This window comes from Scyliorhinus torazame, chromosome 1, assembly GCF_047496885.1.
Source record: "Scyliorhinus torazame isolate Kashiwa2021f chromosome 1, sScyTor2.1, whole genome shotgun sequence".
NCBI classification, from domain to species: Eukaryota; Metazoa; Chordata; class Chondrichthyes; order Carcharhiniformes; family Scyliorhinidae; genus Scyliorhinus; species Scyliorhinus torazame.
In genome coordinates this window covers 235,026,960-235,047,459 of record NC_092707.1, presented here as the reverse complement: position 1 = coordinate 235,047,459, position 20,500 = coordinate 235,026,960, and the positions used below count along the sequence as shown (strand labels likewise).

Sequence of the window (20,500 nt, the reverse complement as noted above, 5' to 3'; positions counted from 1 at the left end):
GGGACAGCAGATACATGGGAACACCACTGCTTGGAAGTTCCCCTCCAAGCCTCATCCTGACTTGGAAATATATCACCGTTCTTCATTGTTGCTGGGTCAAAATCCTGGAACTCCCTCCCTAACAGCACTGTGAATGTCCCTACACCAGATGGACTGCAGTGGTTCAAGAAGGCAGTTTAACACCACCTTCTCAAGGGAAATTAAGGAAGAGAAATAAATGGTGTCCTAACCAGCAATGCCAACACCCCATGAATGAATATGTCAAGAAAAATTGGAGTCAGCACTGCAAAATATGGCACACGTCCTTCAATTCCTCTACTTTCTCTGTCGTGAGCTCTCATCTGCAAACATAGAAATACACATTCTAACTTGTCCAACATAGCCGCAGCACACCCGATGTTGATAAATAGATACATAGAAGATACGAGCAGGAGGAGGCCTTTTGGCCCTTCGAGCCTGCTCCAAATTCATCACGATCATGGCTGATCATCCAACTCAATAGCCTAATCCTGCTTTCTCCCCATAGCCTTTGATCCCATTCTCCCCAAGTGCTATATTCAACTGCCTCTTGAATATATTAAGACTTCCGGGTGCGGCGATGACCAGCTAAGTCGCACGTTTCGGCAGCTCCCGGTGGAACGGACTTTTGGGCTCTTGATAGGAGCCCCAACGGCAATTTTAACGGCTAAAAACACCGTGCGGTAAACCAGAAGGGAATTCCCCCTGGACACGGATGGAAAAAGGAGAGGAAAGTGGCCGGATTGCAGCGGATCCTTTGGAACAGCGGCAAGGAAGGCAAGCAAAAACCAAGATGGCGTCGGAAGGTGGCAGTTTCACATGGGGCCCTGAACAACAAGAGTTCTTGAAATGCTGCGTGGAAGAGATAAAAAAGGAAATGAAGAAAGAGCTGTTGGCCCCGATACTACAGGCGATCGAAGGGCTAAAGGAGGAACAAAAGACCCAGGAGCGGGAGCTTCGGGTCATGAAGGCGAAGGCAGCCGAGAATGAGGACGATATACAGGGCCTGGTGGTGAAGACGGAGATACAGGAGGCACATCAGAAACGATGTGTGGAGAGGTTGGAGGCACTGGAAAACAACGCAAGGAGGAACAACCTGAGGATTCTCGGTCTTCCTGAAGGTGTGGAGGGTGCGGACGTCGGGGCATATGTGAGCACGATGTTGCATTCGTTAATGGGAGCGGAGGCCCCGGCGGGTCCGTTGGAGGTGGAGGGAGCATACCGAGTTATGGCGCGAGGACCGAGAGCAGGAGAAACTCCCAGAGCCATAGTGGTGAGATTCCTCCGTTTTAAGGATAGAGAAATGGTCTTTAGATGGGCGAAGAAAACTCGGAGCAGTAAATGGGAGAACGCGGTGATCCGCGTTTATCAAGACTGGAGTGCGGAGGTGGCGAGAAGGAGGGCGAGCTTTAATCGGGCCAAGGCGGTGCTTCATAAAAAGAAGATAACATTTGGAATGCTGCAACCGGCAAGACTGTGGGTCACATATCAAGGGAGGCACCACTACTTTGAGACGGCGGATGAAGCGTGGACTTTTATTGTAGAAGAAAAACTGGAATGAGTGGATTATTAAAAAGAACGTTTGGACAAAGTGGTGGGGCGAATGTGGGGGGCGAAGAGGGGTTTTATGTTCTAATCCTGCGGTGTGGTAACTTTTCTCTCTCCCACAGGGGGTGATGGGGGGAGGTGGGGAGGGAGAGGAGATGGGGCGTTGGCCATGGGGGGCGGGGCCAAGGGAGAAGCGCGGGCTTGGCTCCCGCGCTATGATAATTATGGCGGGAATAGAGAAGCAGGAAGGAGGGGGCGTCGCACGGTGCGAGCCGTGGTCACGGGGGGAAGCCGAGGTCAGCCAGAGTTTGCTGACTTCTGGGAGCAACATGGGGGGAGTAATTACGCTAGCGGGGGGGTCTAGCGGGGGGGGGTGGGAGGGGGGAATTACTGGGTTGCTGCTGCTGGGGAAAGGGGGGAGCGGATATGGGAGAGGATGGGCGGGGGGGCACCGCCTGGGGGAGATACAGCTGCGTGGGAACTGGGTGAGAAGCTGGAAAAAGATGATGGCTAATCAGCAAGGGGGGGGGGGGGTGGGAAGCCCCCCAACTCGGCTGATCACATGGAACGTGAGAGGGCTGAACGGGCCGATAAAGAGGGCACGGGTACTCGCACACCTTAAGAAACTTAAAGCAGATGTGGTTATGTTACAGGAAACGCACCTGAAACTGATCGACCAGGTTAGGCTGCGCAAAGGATGGGTGGGGCAGGTGTTCCATTCGGGGCTAGATGCGAAAAACAGGGGGGTGGCTATATTAGTGGGGAAGCGGGTAATGTTCGAGGCAAAGACTATAGTGGCGGATAACGGGGGCAGATACGTGATGGTGTGTGGCAAACTACAGGGAGAGACGGTGGTTTTGGTAAACGTGTATGCCCCGAACTGGGATGATGCCAATTTTATGAGGCGGATGCTAGGACGCATTCCGGACCTAGAGACGGGAAAGCTGATAATGGGGGGAGACTTTAACACGGTGTTGGAACCAGGGCTGGATAGGTCGAAGTCCAGGACTGGAAGGAGGCCGGCAGCAGCCAAGGTGCTTAAAGATTTTATGGAGCAGATGGGAGGTGTGGACCCGTGGAGATTCAGTAGACCTAGGAGTAAGGAGTTCTCGTTTTTCTCCTATGTCCATAAAGTCTACTCGCGCATATACTTTTTTGTGCTGGGTAGGGCATTGATCCCGAAGGTGAGGGGAACGGAGTATACGGCTATAGCCATTTCGGATCACGCCCCACACTGGGTGGACTTGGAGATAGGGGAGGAAACAGGAGGGCGCCCACCCTGGAGAATGGACATGGGACTAATGGCGGATGAGGGGGTGTGTCTAAGGGTGAGGGGATGTATTGAAAAGTACTTGGAACTCAATGACAATGGGGAGGTCCAGGTGGGAGTGGTCTGGGAGGCGTTGAAGGCGGTGGTTAGGGGGGAGCTGATATCAATAAGGGCACATAAAGGGAAGCAGGAGAGTAAGGAACGGGAGAGGTTGCTGCAAGAACTTTTGAGGGTGGACAGACAATATGCGGAAGCACCGGAGGAAGGATTGTACAGGGAAAGGCAAAGGCTGCATGTGGAATTTGACTTGCTGACTACAGGCACTGCAGAGGCACAATGGAGGAAGGCACAGGGTGTACAGTATGAATATGGGGAGAAGGCGAGCAGGTTGCTGGCACACCAATTGAGGAAAAGGGGAGCAGCGAGGGAAATAGGGGGAGTGAGGGACGAGGAAGGAGAGATGGAGCGGGGAGCGGAGAGAGTGAATGAAGTGTTCAAGACATTTTATAAAAAATTATATGAAGCTCAACCCCCGGATGGGAGGCAGAGAATGATGGACTTTTTGGATCGGCTGGAAATTCCCAAGGTGAAAGAGCAGGAAAGGGTGGGACTGGGAGCACAGATCGAGGTAGAAGAAGTGGTGAAAGGAATTAGGAGCATGCAGACGGGAAAGGCCCCGGGACCGGACGGATTCCCAGTCGAATTCTATAGAATTCTACAGAAAATATTTGGACTTGCTCGCCCCGGTACTGACGAGGACCTTTAATGAGGCAAAGGAAAGGGGACAACTGCCCCCGACTATGTCTGAAGCAACGATATCGCTTCTCTTAAAGAAGGAAAAGGACCCGCTACAATGCGGGTCCTACAGACCAATTTCCCTCCTAAATGTGGATGCCAAGGTCCTGGCCAAGGTAATGGCAATGAGAATAGAGGAATGTGTCCCGGGGGTGGTTCACGAGGACCAAACTGGGTTTGTGAAGGGGAGACAGCTGAACACGAATATACGGAGGCTGTTAGGGGTAATGATGATGGCCCCACCAGAGGGTGAAACAGAGATAGTAGTGGCGATGGATGCCGAGAAAGCATTTGATAGAGTGGAATGGGATTATTTGTGGGAGGTGTTGAGGAGATTTGGTTTTGGAGAAGGGTATGTTAGATGGGTGCAGCTATTGTATAGGGCCCCAGTGGCGAGCGTGGTCACGAATGGACGGGGATCGGCATATTTTCGGCTCCATAGAGGGACAAGGCAGGGATGCCCTCTGTCCCCATTATTGTTTGCACTGGCGATTGAGCCCCTGGCGATAGCGCTGAGGGGTTCCAAGAAGTGGAGGGGAGTACTTAGGGGAGGAGAAGAACACCGGGTATCTTTGTATGCGGACGATTTGCTACTATATGTGGCGGATCCGGCGGAGGGGATGCCAGAAATAATGCGGATACTTGGGGAGTTTGGGGATTTTTCAGGGTATAAATTGAACATGGGGAAGAGTGAGTTGTTTGTGGTGCATCCAGGAGAGCAGAGTAGAGAAATAGAGGACCTACCGTTGAGGAAGGTAACAAGAGACTTTCGTTACCTGGGGATCCAGATAGCTAAGAATTGGGGCACATTGCACAGGTTAAATTTAACGCGGTTGGTGGAACAGATGGAGGAAGATTTCAAGAGATGGGATATGGTAGCCCTGTCAATGGCAGGGAGGGTGCAGGCGGTTAAGATGGTGGTCCTCCCGAGATTCCTCTTTGTGTTTCAGTGCCTCCCGGTGGTGATCACGAAGGCTTTTTTTAAAAGGATTGAAAAGAGCATCATGGGTTTTGTTTGGGCCGGGAAGACCCCGAGAGTGAGGAAGGGATTCTTACAGCGTAGCAGGGATAGGGGGGGCTGGCACTACCGAGCCTAAGTGAGTACTATTGGGCCGCTAATATTTCAATGGTGAGTAAGTGGATGGGAGAGGAGGAGGGAGCGGCGTGGAAGAGATTAGAGAGGGCGTCCTGTAGGGGGACTAGCCTGCAGGCTATGGTGACAGCCCCATTGCCGTTCTCACCGAGGAACTACACCACAAGCCCGGTGGTGGTAGCTACACTGAAGATTTGGGGACAGTGGAGACGGCATAGGGGACAGACTGGAGCCTTGGGGGGGTCCCCGATAAGAAACAACCATAGGTTTGCCCCGGGGGGAATGGATGGGGGATATGGAATGTGGCAAAGAGCAGGAATAACGCAACTGAAAGATCTATTTGTGGATGGGAAGTTCACGAGTCTGGGAGCGCTGACCGAGAAATATGGGCTGCCCCAAGGGAATGCATTCAGGTATATGCAACTGAGGGCTTTTGCGAGGCAACAGGTGAGGGAATTTCCGCAGCTCCCGACACAAGAGGTGCAGGACAGAGTGATCTCAAAGACATGGGTGGGGGATGGTAAGGTGTCAGATATATATAGGGAAATGAGGGACGAAGGGGAGACTATGGTAGATGAACTAAAAGGGAAATGGGAAGAAGAGCTGGGGGAGGAGATCGAGGAGGGGCTGTGGGCAGATGCCCTAAGTAGGGTAAACTCGTCGTCCTCGTGTGCCAGGCTAAGCCTGATTCAGTTTAAGGTATTACACAGGGCGCATATGACTGGAGCGCGGCTCAGTAAATTTTTTGGGGTGGAGGATAGGTGTGCGAGGTGCTCGAGAAGCCCAGCGAATCATACCCATATGTTTTGGTCATGCCCGGCACTACGGGGGTTTTGGATGGGGGTGACAAAGGTGCTTTCAAAAGTAGTGGGGGTCCGGGTCGAACCAAGCTGGGGGTTGGCTATATTTGGGGTTGCACAAGAGCCGGGAGTGCAGGAGGCGAGAGAGGCCGATGTTTTGGCCTTTGCGTCCCTAGTAGCCCGGCGCAGGATATTGCTAATGTGGAAAGAAGCCAAGCCCCCGGGGGTGGAGACCTGGATAAATGACATGGCGGGGTTTATAAAGCTAGAGCGGATTAAGTTCGTCCTAAGGGGGTCGGCTCAAGGGTTCACCAGGCGGTGGCAACCGTTCGTCGAATACCTTGCGGATAGATAGATGGAAGGGGAAAAAGAAGGCAGCAGCAGCAGCCCAGGATTTGGGGGGGGGGGGGGGGGGGGGGGGGAGGGGTGGGGGGGTGGGGCGGGGGGGGTGTAACTTGTGACAAGGCAGTTGCCAATTAGGGCTAGTTTTCATTTTTGTTATTTAATATTCATTTGTTGTTTATATAAAATAGGTCATTGTTATTTGTGCTGTTATAATATTGTGTAAAGGATGCACAATGTACTGTGTTGGTTGACCAAAAATTTTCAATAAAATATTTATTAAAAAAAAAAAAGAATATATTAAAGTTTCGGTTGTGGATAGCACAATTGCTTCACAGCTCCAGGGTCCCAGGTTCGATTCCAGCTTGGGTCACTGTCTGTGCGGAGTCTGCACATCCTCCCCGTGTGTGCGTGGGTTTCCTCCGGGTGCTCCGGTTTCCTCCCACAGTCCAAAGATGTGCAGGTCAGGTGGATTGGCCATGATAAATTGCCCTTAGTGTCCAAAATTGCCCTTAGTGTTGGGTGGGGTTACTGGGTTATGGGGATAGGGTGGCAGTGTTGACCTTGGGGAGGGTGCTCTTTTGAAGAGCCGGTGCAGACTCGATGGGCCGAATGGCCTCCTTCTGCACTGTAAATTCTATGAAAACTACTTCCTGTGGTAGTGAATTCCACAGGCTCACCACTCTTTGTGTGAAGAAATGTCTCCTTATCTCTGTCCGAAATGGTTTACCCTGAATCCTCAGACTGTGACCCCTGGTTCTGGACACACCCATCATTGATAACATCTTCCTTGCATCTACCCTGACTAGTCCTGTTAGAATTTTATAAGTCTCTATGAGATCCCCCTTATTCTTCTGAACTCCAGCGAGAATAATCACAACCTAGTCAATCTCTCCTCATATGACAGTCCCGCCATCCCTGGAATCAGTCTGGTAAACCTTCGCTACACTCCCTCGAGAGCAAGAACATCCTTCCTCAGAGAAGGAGACCAAAACTGCACACAATACTCCAAGTGTGGCGTCGCCAAGGCCCTGTACAATTGCAGCAACACATCCCTGCTTCTATATTCGAAACCTCTCGCAATGAAGGCCAATATACCATTAGCCTTCTTTACCGCCTGCTGCAGCTGCATGCTTACCTTCAGCGAATGGTGCACAAGGATACCCAGGTCCCGTTGCACACTCCCCTCTCCCAATTTACAACCATTCTGGTAGTAATCTGCTTTCCTGTTTTTGCTTCCAAAGTGAATAACCTCATACTTATCCTAATTATACTGCATCTGCCATTGATTTGCGCACTCGCCCAACCTGTCCAGATCATGCTGACGGATCCCTGCATCCTCATCACAATTCACCCTCCCACCTAATTTGGTATCATCTGAAAACTTTGAGATGTTACCTTTTGTTCCCTCATCCAAATCATAAATATATATTGTGAATATCTGGGGTCCCATAACCGATCCCTGTGGTACCCCACTAGTTACTGCCTGCCAATTTGAAAAGGACCCATTAATCCCTACTCTTTGTTTCCTCTCTGCCAACCAGTTTTCTATCCACCTCAATACATTTCCCCTAATCCCATGAGCTTTAATTTTGCACAATAATCTCTTATGTGGGGCTTTGTCAAACGCCTTCTGAAAGTCCAAATATACCACATCGACTGGCTCCCTCTTGTCGACTGTACTGGTTACCTCTTCAAAGAATTCCAACAGATTTGTCAAGCATGATCTTCCCTTCACAAATCCATGCTGACTCTGACTGATCCTGCCACTGCTTTCTAAATGTTCCGCTATAAAGTCCTTGATAATGGATTCAAGCATTTTCCCCATACCGATGTTAGGCTTACTCGTCTATAATTCCCTGCTTTCTCTCTACCTCCCTTTTTGAATATCGGAGTGACGTGAGCTACCCTCCAATCTTCAGGGACAGTTCCAGAGTCTATAGAATCCCGGAAGATGACCACCAATGCATCCACTATTTCCAGAGCCACCTCCTTAAGCACTCTGGGATGCAGATTCTCAGGCCCTGGGGATTTATCCGCATTCAATCCCATCAGTTTTCCCAGCACCATTTCTCTACTAATGTTGATCTCCTTCAGTTCTTCCCTCTCACTAAACCTTCCATTCTCCAACATTTCTGGGATATGATTTGTGTCCTCATTTGTGAAGACAGAATCAAAGTATGTTTTCAATTGCTCAGCCATTTCTTTCTCCCTTGTTATGCATTCCCTGTTTCTGTCTGTAGGGAGCCTACATTTCTCTTTCTCTTTACATATCTATAGAAACTCTTAGTGTCAGTCTTTATGTTCCCTGCAAGCTTCCTTTCGTACCTGTACTTTCCCCTTCTTAATCAACCCCTTCGTCTCGTAAAGCCAGATTGGCAATGATTCCCTTCTCATTACACAGTACCCAGTCTAAGATGGCCTGCTCTCTCATTGGTTCCTCCACATATTGGTCAAGAAAACCATCCCGTATACACTCCAGGAATTACTCCTCTATGGTATTGTGGCCAATTTGATTTGCCCAATCTTGTGAAGATTGAAATCACCCATGATCACCAATATTCCCTTGTTACATGCATCGCTAATTTCTTGTTTAATGCCATTCCCAAACTCACCACTGCAGTTTGGGGGTCTATATATGACACCCACAAATGTTTTTTATCCCTTGGTATTTCTCAACTCTACCCATACAGATTCCAAATTTTCAGAGCCAATATCCTTTCTCACTACTGTTTAACCAACAGTGCCACACCACCAGCTTTTCTTCTATGCCTGTCCTTCCTAAATACCGAAAACCCTGGGACATTCAGTTCCCATCCCTGTTCACCCTGCAGCCATGTCTCCGTAATCCCAATGACCCTCCCCCTGACACCATCTCTTCAGCCACGTATTCATCCTATATATCCTGTCATTTCTTTAAAAAAAATGTTTATTAAGAATTTTGAACAAAATTCTCAACCATACAAAACAACCCCCCCCCCCCCGCCCCCCCCCCCCCACCCCGCCCCACCCCCTCACCCCGTAACACAAAAGAAAGAAAGCTCGTATAGCAAGACATGAACACGGCAAGTCAATATGATACAGAACTTTGTACATTGGATTCCTCCCGTACATATCAGTTTCCCGGATCATTCTTGTATTTTCTTGCTCAAATGCCCCCCAGAAAGGCCCCCCTTCCCCCTCCCTCCCTCCACCCCCCCCCCCCAAGAAAGATGTCCCCCGCTGCCCCCCCCCCCCCCACCCCCCTCCCCCCGGGTTGCTGCTGCTGCTGTCCGACCTTAATCTAACGCTCTGCGAGATAGTCTGGGAACGGTTGCCACCACCTGTTGAACCCCTGCGCAGACCCCCTCAAGGCAAACTTAATCCTCTCCAACTTTATGAACCCAGCCATATCATTTATCCAGGCCTCCACGCTGGGGGGCTTCGTCTCCTTCCACATTAGCAAGATCCTTCGCCGGGCTACTAGGGACGCAAAGGCCAGAATGCCGGCTTCTTTCGCCTCCTGCACTCCCGGCTCGTCCGCTACTCCAAATAGTGCTAGTCCCCAGCTTGGCTTGACCCGGACTTTCACCACCTTAGATACTGTTCCCGCAACTCCCCTCCAGAACCCCTCCAGTACCGGGCATGACCAAAACATATGGACATGGTTCGCCGGACTTCCTGAGCACCTCCCACATCTGTCCTCCACCCCAAAGAACCTACTCAGCCTCGCCCCCGTCATATGCGCTCTGTGAACTACCTTAAACTGTATCAGGCTTAGCCTGGCACACGAGGAAGAGGAATTAACCCTACTTAGGGCATCAGCCCACAGCCCCTCCTCAATCTCCTCCCTTAGCTCCTCTTCCCATTTACCTTTCAGCTCCTCTACCAAAGCTTCCCCCTCTTCTTTCATCTCCTGGCATATCGCCGACACCTTGCCCTCCCCGACCCATACGCCCAAGATCACCCTGTCTTGAATCCCCTGGGCCGGGAGCAGCGGGAATTCCCTCACCTGCCGCCTCACAAACCCCCTCACTTGCATGTTGCTGAAGGCATTTCCCGGGGGTAGTCCAAATTTCTCCTCCAGCGCCCCTAAGCTCGCAAACGTCCCGTCGATGAACAGGTCCCCCATTCTTCTAATCCCTGCCCGATGCCAGCTCTGAAACCCCCCGTCCATCCTTCCTGGGACAAGCCGATGGTTATCCCTGATCGGGGACCACACCGAGGCTCCCATCGCCCCCCTATGTCGTCTCCACTGCCCCCAGATCTATAACGTTACCGCTACCACCGGGCTCGTGGTGTACCTTGTCGGTGAGAGCGGCAGCGGTGCCGTCACCAGCGCCCCCAGGCTCGTTCCTTTGCAGGACGCGATCTCCAACCTCTTCCACGCCACCCCCTCTCCCTCCATCACCCACTTACGGATCATCGCCACATTGGCTGCCCAGTAGTAGCCACCTAGATTCGGCAACGCCAGCCCTCCTCTATCTCTGCTACGCTCCAGGAACCCCCTCCTTACCCTCGGGGTCTTGCTCGCCCACACAAATCCCATAATGCTCCTGCTTACCCCCTTAAAGAAGGCCTTGGTAATCACAATTGGGAGGCATTGGAATACAAAAAGAATCCTCGCGAGAACCACCATTTTAATCGACTGTACCCTGCCCGCCAGCGAGAGTGGCAACATGTCACACCTTTTAAAGTCCTCCTCCATCTGTTCCACCAGCCGCGTCAAATTAAGTTTGTGCAGTGCCCCCCAGCTCCTAGCTACCTGAATCCCCAAGTATCGAAAGCTCCTTTCCGCCCTCCTCAATGGTAGGTCGTCTATCCCTCTTCCCTGATCCCCCGGCTGCACCACAAAGAGCTCACTCTTTCCCACATTGAGCTTATAGCCCGAGAAGTCTCCAAACTCCCTTAGGATCTGCATGACCTCAACCATCCCCTCCACTGGATCCGCCACATACGGCAACAGGTCGTCTGCGTACAGCGACACTTGATGTTCCTCTCCCCCTCGGACCACCCCCTTCCATTTCCCCGACTCCCTTAACGCCATGGCCAAAGGTTCAATTGCTAATGCTTAAATACTCCGACCTCCGCCGGTTCGTGACCACACTCGCCACCGGGGCTCTGTACAGGAGCTTAACCCAACTAATAAACCCTCCCCCGAACCCACACCTCCTCAACATTTCCCAGAGATACTCCCACTCTACTCGGTCAAAGGCCTTCTCTGCGTCCATGGCTGCCACTATCTCCACCTCTCCCTCCACCGATGGCATCATTATCACATTTAGGAGCCTTCGCACATTAGTATTTAGCTGCCTAGCCTTTATGAATCCCGTCTGGTCCTCGTGAATCACCCCCGGGACACAGTCCTCAATCCTCGTAGCCAACATTTTTGCCAGCAACTTAGCATCTACGTTGAGGAGCGAGATCGGTCTATACGACCCGCATTGCAGAGGGTCTTTATCCTGCTTCAAGATCAAACAGATTGTCGCCTCCGACATTATCGGGGGCAGGGTCCCCCCCTCCCTTGCTTCATTGAAGGTCCTTACCAGCAACGGGGCTAACAGGTCTACATACTTCCTATAAAACTCCACCGGGAACTCATCCGGCCCCGGGGCCTTCCCTGCCTGCATGCTCCCAGTCCTTTAACCAGCTCCTCCACCCCAATGGGCGCCCCCATACCAGCCACCTCCTGCTCCTCCACCCTCGGGAACCCCAGTTGGTCCAAGAATCGTTGCATCCCCTCTTTTCCCCCTGGGGGCTGGGACCTATACAGCTCCTCGTAAAAGGCCTTAAATGCCTCATTCACTTTCACCGCACTCCGCACCGTAGTTCCCCTGCCATCCTTGACTCCACCTATTTCCCTCGCTGCCATCCTCTTACGGAGATGATGTGCCAGCATCTGACTCGCCTTCTCCCCATATTCATATATCGCCCCCTGTGCCTTCCTCCACTGTGCCTCTGCCTTCCCTGTGGTCAACAGGTCGAACTCCGTCTGGAGACTTCGTCTCTCCCTGAGTAGTCCCCCATCAGGAGCCTCTGCATATCTCCTGTCCACTCTTAAAATCTCCCCCACTAACCTCTCCCTTTCCCTGCCCTCTCTCTTCACCCTGTGAGCCCTGATGGAGATTAACTCTCCCCTGACCACCGCCTTCAGCGCCTCCCATACTACTCCCACCTGCACCTCCCCATTGTCGTTGGCCTCCAGGTACCTTTCGATGCACCCCCGCACCCTCCCGCACACTTCCTCGTCTGCCAGCAGTCCCACATCCAACCGCCAATATCCTGTCATTTCTACTCTGACTAGCACGTGGCACCGGTAGAAATCCTGAGATCACTACCTTCGAGGTCCGATTTCTTAACTTCCTTCCTAGCTCCCTGTATTCTGCTTTTAGGACCTCATTCCTTTTTTTACCTATGTTGTTTGTACCGATGTGTATCACGACCACTGGATGTTCACCCTCCCCCTCCAGAATGTCCTGTACCCGCTCCGAGACATCCTTGACCCTAGCAGCAAGGAGGCAACATACCATCCTGGAGTCTCGTTTGTGGCCACAGAAGCACCTGTCTATTCCCCTTACAATTGAATCCCTGATAACTATTGCACTGTCACACATATCACCCCTCCCCTCTGCAGCAGAACTGTGGTGCCACGAGTTTGGCTGTTGCTGTTTTCACGAGAGGCCATTCCCCTCAACAGTGTCCAAAATGGTATATCTGTTCTCCAGGGAATGGCCACAGGAGATTCCTGCACTACCTGCCTCGCTCTCTTGCTCTGTCTGGTGGTCACCCATTCCCTTCCTGCCTGCCGAATATAAGCCTGCGGTGTGACCACCTCTCTATACGTGCTATCCACGATGCTGTCCGACTCGCGGATGCTCCACAGTGTCTCCAGCCGCTGCTCCAGCTCTGAAACTCGAGCTTCCTGGAGCTGTAACTGGAGACACAAATTGCATCATTGCACCACAGAGATGCCTACTGGATTCAGGTATTCAGTATTGGCAGTAAAGCAGTGAAATCTGACTGATGAGGGTCCTCCACTGAGAGACGGCTGTGCATCTGGCATTGAATGCTAGTGCCTGATGATGGCAAGTGACTGAGTGGGCATTTAATGTGCACCTTTTTTGACATTCAAGGCTGCAAGCTTAATGATATGATTTAAACACATCTTTCCTGACCTGACTAGGTACATTCCAAAAAGGGAGACAGGTAAAAGAACTAAAGCTAGAGTTCTTTTAATGATGAAGATAGTGAATATGATGAATTAAAACAAAGTGCGTGTATGATGTATATCATGAGAATTATTCAAGCGTGAACTGTGCCAAGTATAAATTGAGCGGGAAAGTGAAGAAAATAAGATTGGAAAAGAGAGAATATGAGAATCGAAGGCAGTCAACATAAAAGGGAACCCAAAGATCATCTACTGGCATTAAAATAGTGAGTAGTAATATGAAGTGGAGTCTCTTAGGACAAAGATGTTATATATGCTTAGCAGTGCAGGGTGAAGCAAGGGAACTTAATGAGTATTTTGTTTTGGTGTTTACTAAGGAAGGGATCTCAGTAGCAAAATGGTACAGGTTATGGATGGGTAAAACTGATGTACTGGATAGCCTGACCATGCTTAGAGTCGATAAGTCACTCGGTTTGGACTGGTTATATCCGTAGTTGCTAAAGGAAGTGGGAGTGGAGATAGTGGAAGGGCTAGTCAGAATCTTCCAATCTTTCCTATATACAGGGGAGGTGCCATAGGATTGGAGAGCAGCGAATGTGACACCCTTTAACCTTATGAAAGGTTCAACTGCAAAGTTAATTTGGAGAAGCTGGTGTTTGTCGTCTTGGAGCAAAGAAGATTGAGGGGAAGTTTGAGAGAGGTGTACAAAATTATTAGTTTTAGGTATGTTAGGCAAAGAAAACTTGTTCCCATTAACTGTTGGACAAGGACTAGGGGACACAATTGAATGTTTTCGGCAAGAGATGAAATGAGGGATGTGAAGACCATGGGCTGGATTCTCCGTTGGCGGGGTCTTCCACTTTGCCGGCAGTGCACTGACACCTGCAGATTTCCCGACGGCGTGGAGTGCCAACAATGTGAAACCCCATTGGCCGGCTGGCAGGACGGAGGATCCCGCTGCCAGCAGGGGTGGGCCATGCCAGAAAACAGTTGCGGCAGGATGGAGAATCCCGCCACATTTTTACGTGGACAACCTGGAACTCACTGCATATAAGGGTGGTGAAAGCAGTGACGCTGAATGATTTCAAAAAGAACCAGATGGGCATTTGAGAAAAATAATGCTGCAGAGCTGTGGGGTTTGGCACCGACATGCAGGAATTGGGCTGCTTGGATTTCTCTGCAGAGAGCCTGAATGGGTTCAATGGGTAGAAAGGCCTATTTTGTTGCTGCAGTATCTCAATGACCTGTCTGTGTCCCTCTGCAGCATCTTAATGTCTTTGTCACTGATCACTGTCGCACTTCAATGAATCCCCTACAAATCTAGATACATTACACCTCATTTCAATTAATATAGATTGTAAATTGCTGAGACACAAGGATTGATCATAGAATCATAGAATCCCTGCAGCGCAAGAGGTCATTCAGCCCATTGAGTCTTCACTGACCCTCCGAAAGAGCACCCTACCTCGGGCAACACCCCCCTCACATCCCCATAACTCTAGCTAACTTTTGGACACTAAAGGGGAATTTAGCATGGCCAATCCAGCTAACCTGCCCATTTCTTGACTATGGGAGGAAACCGAAGCACCCGGATGAACCCACGCAGACACGGGGAGAACGTGCAAACTCCACACTGACAGTCACCCAAGGCTGCAATTGAACGTGGGTCCCTGGCACTGTAAGGCAGCAGTGCAAACCACTGTGCCACCCATAATCCTTGATCCTTGTGGTGCACAGCTAGTTACAACCTGTCAATCCAAACATGTCCCATTTATTTCTACTCTCTATTTGTGCATTAACTAATCTCAATCTATACTGTTTTATAATCCAAGGAATTCAAGATCAAAACTAATGCATCCATTATCTTTGCAGATAGCTCTTGCAAAGCCCTCAGATATAGGTCATCAGGGATTTGTCGCCACATAGTCCCATTCATTTTTACAGTTCTATTTGTTTGACCAGTTTGTCTCTGATGGGCCCACATTTACTTTCAGTAACTTTCCTGTTTGCATGCCCATTGAAATATTTATAATCTATTTTTACGTCTCTTGCTCATCTACTCTCATATTCTCTTTTCTCTTTCCTTATCAATTTCTTGGTTCTCCTTTGCTGAATTCTAAAATTTCTGAATCTTCAGGCTTACTATTCTTTTTGATCAAATTATGTAAGCTTCTTTTTTTGATCCAATACTGCCTTTAACTCCTCCTAGTCATAGTTGCGACGCTTTCTGTGTAGGGCTTTTGCACCTTAAATAATGTATATTGTTGCAAGTTATGTACTAATTCTTCAAATGCTAACCATTGCATCTTTTACTATGGTTTCCCAATCTACCGGAGCCATTTTGCCCCTCATACCCATATAGTTTGCTTTGTTTAGGTTTAAGGCCCTTGGGCAGCACGGTAGCATAGTGGTTAGCACAGTTGTTTCACAGCTCCAGGGTCCCAGGTTCGATTCCCGGCTTGGGTCACTGTCTGTGCGGAGTCTGCACGTTCTCCCCGTGTCTGCGTGGGTTTCCTCCGGTGCTCTGGTTTCCTCCCACAGTCCAAAGATGTGCAGGCTAGGTGGATTGGCTATGCTAAATTGCCCTTAGTGTCCCAAAAAAGGTTGGGTGGGGTTATTGGATTCCGGGGATAGAGTGATGGTGTGGACTTGGTGCTCAAAGAACAAAGAACAAAGAAAAGTACAGCACAGGAACAGGCCCTTCGGCCCTCCAAGCCTATGCCGACCATGCTGCCCGTCTAAACTAAAATCTTCTACACTTCCTGAGTCCGCATCCCTCTATTCCCATCCTGTTCATGTATTTGTCAAGATGCCCTTTGCCTCGTACATCTCCTCTAAACCTTGCTCCTCGCACCTTAAACCTATGCCTCCTAGTAATTGACCCCCCTACCCTGGGAAAAAGCCTCTGACTATCCACTCTGTCTATGCACCTCATAATTTTGTAGACCTCTATCAGGTCACCCCTCAACCTCCGTCGTTCCAGTGAGAACAAACCGAGTTTATTCAACCGCTCCTCATAGCTAATGCCCTCCATACCAGGCAACATCCTGGTAAATCTCTTCTCCACCCTCTCTAAAGCCCCCACATCCTTCTGGTAATGTGGTGACCAGAATTGAACTCTATACTCCAAGTGTGGCCTAACTAAGGTTCTATACAGCTGCAATATGACTTGCCAATTGTTATACTCAATACCCCGGCCAATGAAGGCAAGCATGCCGTATGCCTTCTTGACTACCTTCTCCACCTGTGTTGCCCCTTTCAGTGACCTGTCGACCTGTACACCTAGATCTCTCTGACTTTCAATACTCTTGAGGTTCTACCATTCACTGTATATTCCCTACCTGCATTAGACCTTCCAAAATGCATTACCTCACATTTGTCCGGATTAAACTCCATCTGCCATCTCTCCGCCCAAGTCTCCAAACAATCTAAATCCTGCTGTATCCTCTGACAGTCCTCATTGCTATCCGCAATTCCACCAACCTTTGTGTCATCTGCAAACTTACTAATCAGACCAGTTACATTTTCCTCCAAATCATTTATATATACTCCGAACAGCAAAGGTCCCAACACTGATCCCTACGGAACGCCACTAGTCACAGCCCTCCAATTAGAAAAGCACCCTTACATTGCTACTCTCTGCCTTCTATGACCTAGCCAGTTCTGTATCCATCTTGCCAGCTCACCCCTGATCCCGTGTGACTTCACCTTTTGTACCAGTCTACCATGAGGGACCTTGTCAAAGGCCTTAGTGAAGTCCATATAGACAACATCCATTGCCCTACCTGCATCAATCATCTTTGTGACCTCTTCGAAAAACTCCATCAAGTTAGTGAGACCCAACCTCCCCTTCACAAAACCATGCTGCCTCTCGCTAATACGCCCATTTGCTTCCAAATGGGAGTAGATCCTGTCTCGAAGAATTCTCTCCAGTAATTTCCCTACCACTGATGTAAGGCTCACCGGCCTGTAGTTCCCTGGATTATCCTTGCTACCCTTCTTAAACAAAGGAACAATATTGGCTATTCTCCAGTCCTCCGGGACATCACCTGAAGACAGTGAGGATCCAAAAATTTCTGTCAAGGCCTCAGCAATTTCCTCTCTAGCCTCCTTCAGTATTCTGGGGTAGATCCCATCAGGCCCTGGGGACTTATCTACCTTAATATTTTTCAATACGCCCAACACCTCGTCTGTCTGGATCTCAATGTGACTCAGGCTATCTACACACCCTTCTCCAGACTCAACATCCACCAATTCCTTCTCTTTGGTGAATACTGATGCAAAGTATTCATTTAGTACCTCGCCCATTTCCTCTGGCTCCACACAAGGGCTGGTGCAGACTCGATGGGCCGAAAGGCCTCCTTTGCATTGTAAATTCTATGATTCTATGATTCAGACTTATCTATATTATTTACAAACTCAATATAAAATTATTACCACATTATGATCGCTCTCCCCTCAAATTAGTATGAAGTTATTATTTAATATTTTTTCATGGCACAATACTTGATCCAAAATAGTCTGTTCCCTCGTTGGCTCCTTGACGTATCAACCTTTAAAACTATCATGTATACTTTCCATGGACTCATCCTCTACACGATTGCTGCAAATTTGATTTGATATATGAAGAATAAAGTCCTCCGTAATTATTGTATTACCCTTATAATAAGTGCCTCCATTTTCTGATTGATACTCTGCCTTACACTGCAATTACTGATTGGGGGCCTGTAAACAACTTGAATCCATCCGACCAGTACAGTCAATTGGTCAGAATTGGTCCAAATATTCCAGGAATCTAAAGTCTTCCCTCCTGTACCATCTCTCCAGCCATGGATTTGTCTGCCCTATCCTCCTAATTCTCTTGTTGCTGGTACCAGGAGAAATAGTTTAACCTTTTGTTTGTTGATTTCCTTCCTGGTTCCCTAAACTCTGTCTGCAGGACCACATCCCTCTTACTGTCTATGCTGTTGGTATTGATCGATACAGGCCATCACTGCTGGCTGCTCACCCTCACAGTGCTAATTGACTTAATTTGTTGTGAATGATTCATGCATTCAAATTTAGCTTTGAATTTTTTCAAATTTTCCAATGTCACCTAGTCACTAATTAATACCTTTGTTACACTCACTGGCTCTTCCTGGCTCATTCCGTTTATTTTTACCTCCAAAAATTGCTCTGCCCATGGCGGCATGTGCTACAGTGGTTAGCACTGGAACTGCGGCGCTGAGGACCTGGGTTCGAATCCCAGCCCTGGGTCACTGTCCATGTGGAGTTTGCACATTCTCCCCATGTCTGCGTGGGTTTCACCCCCACAACCCAAAGATGTGCATGTTAGGTGGATTGGCCACGTTAAATTGCCCCTTAATTGGAAAAAAATAATTGGGTACTCTAAATTTAAAAGAAAAAATTGCTCTGCCCCAGAACCTGAACATTGCTTGCTGGTTTTGAATTTGAAAATAAGATGAACTTGAAAATACTTTCGACAGTATAAAGGCATATATTTGACTTAATAATTGTCCTTTCTCATTCAAGCCCTTTATGGAGTTCTGTTTCTGGAGAACAAAGAAGCAGCATTTGCCAACTACCGGCTGTGGGAATCTGTGGGGTTTGTTACAGCATTTGCCTATGCAAACTTTCTGTGCATAAAAGTCAAGTTGATTATCTTGGTGATAGTCCTCATACTGGGCATGGCATTGTACGGAATTGTGGAATATACTGAATATGTTCAATGCAGAAATGGAGAGCCTTATACTATTTCACAAATATTACGTGGTGTATACCTAAGAGCGAAAAAGCCAGAGCAAGTGGAAGAGGAATTGAAAGAGGAAACAGAAACCACTGATGTAAAATCCATTGATGAAAATGATACCAAAAGCTCTGAGACAAAGTTATAAAATCAGCATTTTCTGATTTCTACAGACGCTTCAGCAAATGACAGCATCTATATTCTTCGAAAGAACAACTATCCACGTCTAAATGTACTGATTTTATAATTAGTTTAAAATTAAAATAGTATTTTCTGAAGATAATATGAACTTTACAAAGACAAGGACTGTCTTTGGTAATATTCTATCTTTTATTGAATTATATAACGTATTTGAACTGTAACATTATAGGTGGAATTTTATGCCCCCATTTTGACAGGGACAGGAATGTAAAATGTGGCGATTTGTTCAAAAGTCCATTGACTTTGGCAGGGGTGGAAGGTCCTGCTGGTGGGAGTGGCGATAAAGTTTTGCCCGATATTTCAGTGTATGTGATGTAACATTCTTAAGTGCACCCATGATTTGGCCAAGAATACAGATTTTACTTTACAGGATATTTAATCTGTTTATAGAAACTCCTATCTAACCAGGAACACAAGTAAATGTGTTGAAGAAAATGTCCAAACTCTTTAACGCAAGAAGATTTTGCAGACGCTTATATTGCAACACCCCATGCAGAGTTTTTAAATATATGCTACTTTTGATCCATAAATCTGTGTTTCACAGTTTGTTGAATATCCTATGATACATTAATATTTTTGTCTTGGAGGTTAGTCAACAAATTCCTATTTTCATGCTCAATGTTTTGCAATGCGTGTAGCCTGAAATAAATATCTCCTGAAATAAATGTCCTGAGAGTGAGATAGTAAATTTGCTAGTAATATTTGGTTATAAGCGAAGCAAGAAGATCAAGGGGCACGATTCTCCGCTCCCGCGACTAAGTGCAACGGCGCGAAACGGCTCCGATCTCAATCGATTCAGGGCCTGAAAATAGGCTAGGATCGGGGCCGTGAGAAACTCGGGGGGCGTGGCGCGAAAGCAGCGTTGTAAGCGCGTGACGCCCGAATGAGGCGGCGCTGCGCCATAAATGGCACTATCCGCGCACTGAAGGACCCTGGAGTAGGAGATGGAGGAGAGATGGCTGAGCCCCGACGAGCCGCACCGAGGTTCCGGGACATGGACCTGGACACCCTCCTAGATGAGGTGGAGAACCGAAGGGCCACCCTCTGCCCAAGACGTGGGCATCGCCAGCCATCCAGCACGGTGAGGCATGGTTGGCGTGAGGTTGGCACCGCTGTCAGTGCTGTGGGGCACATCCCCCGGACCGGGGAGCAGTGTCGAAAGAAGCTGCACGTCCTCACTCGGGCTGCCAGGGTAAGTGCCATGAGGGTGCCCCGGGTCACAACCAACCCCCCCCCCCCCACCCCCGGGCACGAGGGGGGGAAGTGGGGGGGGGGGGTTCAGGGTGCACAACGATTTACTCGACCCACATGAGCCCCAGGACCCCCCCTGGAGAGATGCCATGGCGTGGCTCCAACTGTCTTCTCAACCAGCATTAATGTAGCTTATATCTGCACGCCCTGATGATACCCACCTAATTGTGATGCCAAGGAAGTTTCGGCCAAGAGACAGCCGACCATCTCCAACCTCAAGCGCACCGAGAGACGCACGCCAGAGGGTGGCAGTCGGTCGGACAGGAGGGCAATCCTCTCAGTATGGGAC

The 20,500-nt window shown here is 49.1% G+C and overlaps 1 protein-coding gene across 1 annotated transcript in view; it reads left to right on the top strand.

The window, feature by feature from the left end:
* Positions 1 to 19,625, top strand: part of LOC140419577 (protein unc-93 homolog A-like) — a 193,758-nt gene extending 174,133 nt beyond the window's left edge. Inside the window, exon 8 of the mRNA XM_072503503.1 lies at positions 18,546 to 19,625. Within this exon, the coding sequence (XP_072359604.1) occupies positions 18,546 to 18,907 (362 nt within the window). The 3' untranslated portion in view covers positions 18,908 to 19,625. The remainder of the gene's footprint in view (positions 1 to 18,545) is intronic.
* The last annotated feature ends 875 nt before the right edge of the window (positions 19,626 to 20,500 follow it).